At 43.6% G+C, this 7,891-nt stretch overlaps 1 protein-coding gene across 1 annotated transcript; it reads left to right on the top strand.

The window, feature by feature from the left end:
- Positions 1-1,310: 1,310 nt before the first annotated feature.
- On the top strand, positions 1,311-7,529 carry LOC135635550 (inactive protein kinase SELMODRAFT_444075-like). Its single transcript, XM_065146691.1, has 11 exons — positions 1,311-1,702; positions 1,788-2,259; positions 2,339-2,721; positions 3,337-3,491; positions 3,567-3,661; positions 3,836-4,872; positions 5,378-5,538; positions 6,387-6,463; positions 6,537-6,684; positions 6,878-7,027; positions 7,125-7,529. The coding sequence occupies exons 3-11, from the start codon at positions 2,535-2,537 to the stop codon at positions 7,353-7,355; spliced, it is 2,241 nt and encodes a 746-aa protein (XP_065002763.1). The 5' UTR covers positions 1,311-1,702; positions 1,788-2,259; positions 2,339-2,534; the 3' UTR covers positions 7,356-7,529.
- Positions 7,530-7,891: the final 362 nt, after the last annotated feature.

Consider the following 7,891-nt stretch of genomic DNA (forward strand, 5'->3'; position numbering starts at 1 on the left):
TTACTTGCTGCATTAGTATCATGGAGAGATGTAAGAAACAGCTGCAACCTAAAACTCAGAACTCTAATCCAGAAGTCTGATGCAGCATTCACTCATGGTTTCTGGAATATGCTCTGCAGCCTCATCCACTTGATTCTGCTTCAAATCTTCTTGCATGACCTCAAGAGTTTGGTTGTGGTTTGAGGAAGGTTTTTGGTCTGTCAGAAGACCACGAGGCTCAGGCCAAGGATTTATTGGAGTTTCTGGTCCATGGTGTCAGGGACCCCACCACGAGGGTTGCACGTGGTGAGTTCCTTTGGAATAAAAAGCCGCTCGTAGAGAAGCCCACGATACGGCTACTGATTTGCGGTTGTAGCCCCGAGTTCGAACCGGCCGTGCCCGTGACGCTGTCGAAGCTTTTCGTGGGCCCACGGCCTGGGGCCATCTGGGTAAGGTCTTTTCGAACGCAGAACCGCCCGGAGAAAAGCCCATCCCACGGAACACCCGACTCCTAAAGCGGGAAGCAGTACCTACACGACGTCGTCGGCGGTGGTCTCGGAATCGAAACAAAAGCTGTCGTCCGTGCCGGGAGACATGATGATGCCGATACCTGCTCGTGATCCGTGCATTGGCGATCCCATCTCCCAGCCATTCGCTTCCGGGATAAGCACATCTTGATCGAATCACGGGCCCAGCTTTTGTTACACTCAGTGGCTGACAGGGGCCCACCACCGGGTACACGGTACGGACGGCAGCGGTTGGATATGCGAGTAGATTTTGATGTGAAATGTGAATCGAGTGAGCCATTCCTAGTCACATGTACCATCGCCTTCCGAGAACCGTCCGATGGCGATGATGAACTAACGGAAAGGTCGTGAAAAGGGGCCCCACCTCGTAGCCTGCGGGCTGGGCCACGAACGCGGGAAAATTGTCAGGGGCCCGCCGCCTCCTCCCGCTTGCCTGCGTCTCCTGTGGGGACCACCTTCCGTGGGCCCCGATAGCCAGGCGTTCTCGAGATATGAGTCGCCCCTGACGGCCTTTCGGGCCGACTCAGCTCTGGCTAACGGCGGCCACTTGATCTGATAGGATTCCGAATCACCGAGAGGACGTCAACCGTGAGACTTTCCTCGGCTGACACACTCTGTCTGCGGAGGGCTTGTGGATCACCCGTAAAATTATCCCCGAACGAAGGACCCCCAAAGATGACGCCACCCGTGGAATTTCCTAGGGGTGGTTCACCCGCTAACGAGCACGGGACGGAAAGGTAGATTGGTAATATAAAGAAGATTGCAGTGGTGATGATGTCATGAAGCCGTTCCATGATAAGAGTGGCGATTTGAAGAGTTCTTGGGAGGATTTGAGAGGGATTTTTTGGTCGCTTCTTCCGATCGCGAGCTCCCGTGTTTTTGGCATCTCCCTTTTTCTCCCCATTTCTTCTTCTTGGATTTGAGAGATTAGGTTTGGTGTTTTCACATTTGGAGTCTTCTTGAGTTGCAGGCGTGTGGCAGACAAGCGACCTCGGGGTGGAGGCTTTAAAGTTCGCGTCCTTTTCAGCTCTCCGCCTGGATTTCGCTGCTCACTTTTGCTTGGGTGTTGCGTGTGTGTTTTTCTTCTCTCTCCTTTTTGGTCTGAAGATTAAAGAAGAATAAATGTAGTGAGACCATGTTTTGTTTGTGGAGTTTGAGGCTCCTGAGGCACAAAGGCAGTTTTCTGGGAAATTCTTGTGAGCTCACAGATATTTCGAAGAATTTGTTTCTCGTTTCTCTCGGTTTGGAGCAATGATCCGTTGTTTCTTGGGTTTTCTGTAGGATTTCTTCTCCGTTTGGGTGAAGAAGCGATATGAATGCTTCGAACTCGTCGCAACTGAGTGACTGAGGTGCAGTGACGCCCGACCGTGGGTTTCGAAGAAGCTTATCGGCGGTTGTTGAGCTGATGTTTGAGGGCTCGAGGACTGGAGCTTGTCACCGTACAAGGCAACAGCACCTACTTCTCGACATCGATTTCCACGCAAATGAAGCGTGCTCATCCTTTCCAACAGTGTTTTAGTATATGCTTCTATTATATGTCTTCTCCTTTCTCCTAGAAAAGTTCCCATCTGCGAACTAGAGGTCACAGCAGAGCAGGGCCGGAGCCTAAAAGATCCAAAAACAGGGGTTAAAATACAGCTGACATCAAGGAAGAGCAGAGAACTGGATTAAAGAGAAGAGGTGAAGAAGAAAGGGGAAAAGTTGTCTTTTTTCGATCTGGTTGGAGTGGTTGCATTTCATTTCATCTGGCCAGGTCAGAAGCGCCTTTCCTTCTTTGTTTGTTTGTTTGTGATTTCTTTAAACGCTACTAACAGGAATAGTTGTGCGTTCAGATGCTTGATATCCACATTACCCCAGCCGTCTCGTTGTAATAGTGTGTATGGGAACCACTTGCCTGCCTTATTGTCCTGCTTCTGTCTTCTTCTTCTTCTTCTGTTGGCCTTCAAACAAGTAGGCCTAGTTGTTTTAGCTGGGTATGGAAGCCATGGCTTGGTTGTGAAGGTCTCTTGGTCAGTTCTTGGCGCAGAGATGAGCACCAGCCAGCAGCCAAAGCAGGGGAAGACTGATAAGGGCCTCGATGCACCTAAGAACATTGTGGTTGCCGTTAAGTCTTCAAAAGAAATCCCAAAGACAGCACTTGTGTGGGCTTTAAAGCATGTCGTTCAGCCTGGTGATTGTATCACACTTATCGTTGTGGTTTCACCTCACAATTCAGGTGCATTCTTCTTTAGGTTTGTGCTGCTTTGTTGTTGTTTTTTGTCCTTATCGACTCTTGAATGCATTATGATTGAAGGCAGTTGCCCCTGTGTTATGTGAAATGCTAATGGATTTGCCATTGACGTGTCTAGCATCTTTGTAGTTCACTTGATATCTGGCCTTTGCGTAAGATTGGCTTATCAACCATGCCATTGGCATGTTACTTGCATGATTCATGGTTCTCAAGATGAAACTTTACTTTTTGAACCAGTTTCTGTTCGGTAAGTTGCTTGAAAGGGAACTTTCTGTACCTGATGTCCTAATAGGATGAGCAGATCAACAGTTAAGTATAGAGGAACGTGATCTTTGTTGTCCAAAAGATTATGTCATGCTTCTAGTTCTGGTGACCTTGGTGCTACTTCGTTTCATGTCTAATAGAGTTAAAAAAGATTGGTATTGAACATATTCCTCTAGTGGAATTTCCATTGCTAAGGCTCTGAGCAGACCCCTATCTTGCTGACACTTCTGTGTGTTTGACTATGCAATATCCTCTCATTGATATAAATGCAGTGTTTTATCTCCTACAGCTGATGACTTCACTGTGTATGAACTTGGTTCATTTTTCATCCTTCAGGTAGAAAACTTTGGGGCTTTCCAAGATTTTCAGGGGATTGTGCCAGTGGCCAGGGAAAGCCACTGTCTGGTGGTACATTGGAACAGAAATGTGACATCACTGATTCATATTCTCAGATGATGCTTCAACTTCATGATGTTTATGATTCGAATAAGGTTAATTGCTAAATCTGCTCTACTATTCATTTCTCACACCACTTTTGTAACTGTCAGTTGTCTTTTTCCCTATAGATAAACATCAAGATAAAGATTGTCTCTGGATCACCTTGTGGTGCAGTGGCTGCTGAATCCAAGCGAATCCAAGCAAACTGGGTTGTATTGGACAAGTAATGCTTGACTTGTAACAGTGTTTAGTATGATTGGTTGATAAATGCTGCTTTTCTTTGCTGATTACTAGTTACTAAATTGATTATCATAGTTTCTAAGATATGTTATTATATGTCTAATCTACTCTCTGTATTGGTTGTCGCTTCCTGATCTCGTTTCCTCATTATGCATAGGCAACTAAAGCATGAAGAGAAGCGCTGCTTAGAAGTCCTACAGTGCAACATCGTGTCTATGAAGCGTTCCCAAGCAAAAGTTCTCCGCTTGAATCTTGTGGGATCTCCCAAGGAAGAGCCTCAGATGCCCCGTGAAATGCCATCTAAGTTAGATGTGCTGACTGGGAAGACTGCCAGCAATTCAGAAGACACTCAGAATCCAGTTAAAGGTCCAGCTGTGACACCCACTAGCAGCCCTGAAGTAGGGACCCCATTTACTGCTACAGAAGCCGGAATGTCCTCAGGTTCAAGCTCTGATCCAGGAACTTCTCCCTTTATTGTCTCCGAGAAAATCAGTTGTCTTAAGAAAGAGGAACAGATAGACACAAAAGAAATGCCAAATTTGGATGTAACAAGCTCCGAGTCCGACAGTGAGACTGAGAGTCCTTCAAGGACAGACATGCAGCCATGGATGGACGAGATTCTTGGTGTTAGTCAAACATCTTCAAGAGAACTTGAGGAAGTGGCACATAGGCTCAACAAAAGAACACACATATCCACTGTTAAAACATTGTTGCAGCGACTCCCCAAACATGATAAGGAATCTGAAATTGGCTATTTGAGTGACAAATCAGATATGAACTTAAGTGGAAATGTCAGAGATGCCATATTACTATCTAGAAATGTACCACCTGGACCACCTCCCCTATGCTCAATATGTCAGCAGAAGGCCCCTGTTTTTGGGAAGCCTCCTAGGTGGTTCAGTTACTCTGAGCTGGAACTTGCTACTGATGGTTTTTCCCAAACAAATTTCCTGGCTGAGGGTGGTTTTGGATCCGTGCACAGAGGTGTCTTGCCTGATGGTCAGGCAATTGCTGTCAAGCAACACAAAACAGCTAGTTCCCAGGGAGATCAAGAATTCTGCTCAGAGGTGGAAGTCCTAAGTTGTGCACAACATCGCAATGTCGTGATGCTAATTGGATTCTGTATTGAGGACAGTAGAAGATTGCTAGTTTATGAATATATTTGCAATGGCTCATTGGATTCTCATCTTTATGGTAACTTTTTCAGTTCTTACCATAACCCTCAACTGTGTCACTATTGACTCTATGATTAATGAGGCAGATAAATAAAGTCTTAGGTGGTAAAACATTTAGACTTTATAATACATCAATATAATTGCCTTTGAGAAAGACCAGGACTTGTTTGATTCAAGCTGGTCATATCAGTGGCTGATGTTTGTTCAAACAAAATTTGTTGAACATTTTTTAAGGTCTTTCAAATGCATTTTTTTATGAGCCAGGAATGCTGATATCACACTCCATGTTTCATAGTCTAATTATGTCACCAGTAAGTTCATGGAACATTTTCATGCGTTCACTTATCTGAACTGTATTTAAAACCTCTGGCTTTGTGTGGACAAACGTCTATCTGAATAAAGGAAGTGTACTTTTCAGTGCAGAAGAACATTTATGTAGAAAACTGGTAAAGTTTTGCTACTTGATAGCTGTTAATTAGACAGTGCATTTATTACTCTATTGTTTTTGGTTCTGATGCTTTCAGGTCGTCACAGAGAACCACTGGAATGGTCTGCCAGGCAAAAAGTTGCTGTGGGAGCTGCTCGTGGATTGAGATACCTTCATGAAGAGTGCAGAGTCGGTTGCATAGTCCACCGGGACATGAGGCCAAATAACATCCTTATCACTCATGATTTTGAACCATTGGTAACTACATTTTCACAACCTCCTACCCAACCCTTCTTCCTTTCCACCACACACACAGATGCATGGACACACACACACATATACAAAAAAGTAAGGTTCACCGTACTACGGCATACCGCCTGATATGGGCGGTACATATCGGTCCGATAGGGGATCGGTATGGGTGATACATGTCGGTTTATTGGTACGTCCCACCATGCCATATGTTGGTATGTTGATATGATTCGGTACATACCATACCGATAGCTGGTTGGTATGCCGGTATGGACCGGTAAGACGAACCATGCAAAAAAGAACAATATCCTACTCTATACTCAGAAATCCAGCTGCAATATCAGGTTACCATGAAAGAGTTCAACTAGAACCCATCATATCTATGCACACTATAATTTCCTATAATATGTCATATATGAGGTATTAACTGATGATTGTTTTTTTTCTGCTTCAGCTGATTTGAAGGAATTTGGTGGTTTTTAGGGTCATAACCATTTGTGATCATTCCCATTGTAATCAGATCTCGATACCAATAAAAGACAAACCTGAATGTGTTATTGAAATCCATTGCACTCCAATCAAAAATCAAAGAAAGCATTTTCTTATACCCTGATAAATGTTTCTTGACCAGTTAACTGATTTTATGCTTCAAAGTATCAACTGAAAATTTAATTTTGCAAGTCAAATGGTGAATATTGTTATGCAGTTACATATACAACATAAAGTTCCTTGGAGATCTTCAATACTTTGTCAATGTTGTGGCTTCCATTGAGATCACTAATAGATCAAGTGGCATTACATTTAATACAAATTTTCACATGATTTTTCTGTCATCTGGCCTGTTTCACTTAAAGGTCGGAGATTTTGGCTTAGCCAGATGGCAGCCTAATGGGGATCTTGGCGTGGAAACCAGAGTGCTTGGCACCTTTGGGTAAGATTGTTGTTATATATCTTCTTCCTTCTGCCAACACACACGAGAATTTGAATCCTCTTAATTGATGAAGGTATTTAGCTCCAGAATATGCCCAGAGTGGGCAAATTACAGAGAAAGCTGATGTATATTCCTTTGGAGTAGTGCTGATGGAGCTTGTGACTGGTCGTAAAGCTATTGATATCAACCGACCAAGGGGACAACAGTGTCTGATTGAATGGGTTAGTAGCTGTGTCTGTGCTGTGCCCGTTTGGAGGTTGATATTGAATCATGATATTGCTGTAAACATCATTTTGTATCCAGGATAGCATTTTTACCTGATATTTTAATTTTTAGCCCAACAATATCCTCTCTTTATGTAAATGTCTCTCTAGTTCCAGTCTAAGTTGTGCTGCTGCTTCTTTCTCTGAGCAGGCTCGTCCGTTACTAGCAGAGTATGCAATCGATGAGCTCATAGATCCCTGTTTGGCTAACCGATATCGTGAACATGAGGTCCGCTCCATGTTGCATGCAGCATCACTGTGCATTAGGCATGATCCTCATGCCAGGCCCCGTATGTCACAGGTATGTGACTAATGCATTCACAACTAGAAATATGTCTAGAAATCATGTGAACATTTTTCTGATCCTTTGATGATCATTGAACCATGTCTGTCGAAAGGTTCTTTGGATGTTGGAAGGCGACATGGCTATGGAATCGAGTTATATTTCATCGCCTGGATATGGTAACGGGAATAGGAGTGGTCGGATGTGGTTGGATCGTCAGTGGCATAGACAGCACAATGTTCCATTCATGCAAGAGACCTCAAGAGTTTCAGGTGGGAAGCACTCTTATGAGGATTTAAGGTCAGCCTGGGAGAGAGGGAGGGCTGGAATCATGCGTAGATTTTGATATGCCGAGGCTCAGTATGTTCTCCTCTAGATTCTTTTTCATTTTCCTGTCTATCTTCTCTTTTCAGTGCCCTCATTGCAATATGCATGCGTGTTCTACTGATGTATAGCAGAAGACATTACTTTGGTTGATCAGTTAAATCTGTAGTATGAGCAATTGTCTTTTCTTGGTTGATCAGTTAAATCTGTAGTATGAGCAATTGTCTTTTCTTGGTTGATTTAAAGGGGCAAATTTCTCATGATATGCGCCATTTCCATGCCAGCAAACTGATATGAAAAATGTGAAATACTTATAACTCTGGTGTTATAGTGCAAACTATTATCATACGTTTTCTTGTAGTTGTGATTTACCAACTATAACATCCCTGAACAGATTCTTCTATGAGAAAGAGAAGTTCACACTGAAAATGTAGTCTCTTGTTCTGGTACTTTTTCTAGTCTTTCAAGCATCAGACATTTAACTACCAAATCATCATGGTTGCATGGATGCAACTAATAAGTTTATATTAGCATGTCATAGTTGCAGAGGGAACATGA

This window comes from Musa acuminata, chromosome BXJ3-4 (assembly GCF_036884655.1).
Source record: "Musa acuminata AAA Group cultivar baxijiao chromosome BXJ3-4, Cavendish_Baxijiao_AAA, whole genome shotgun sequence".
Classification (NCBI taxonomy): domain Eukaryota; kingdom Viridiplantae; phylum Streptophyta; class Magnoliopsida; order Zingiberales; family Musaceae; genus Musa; species Musa acuminata.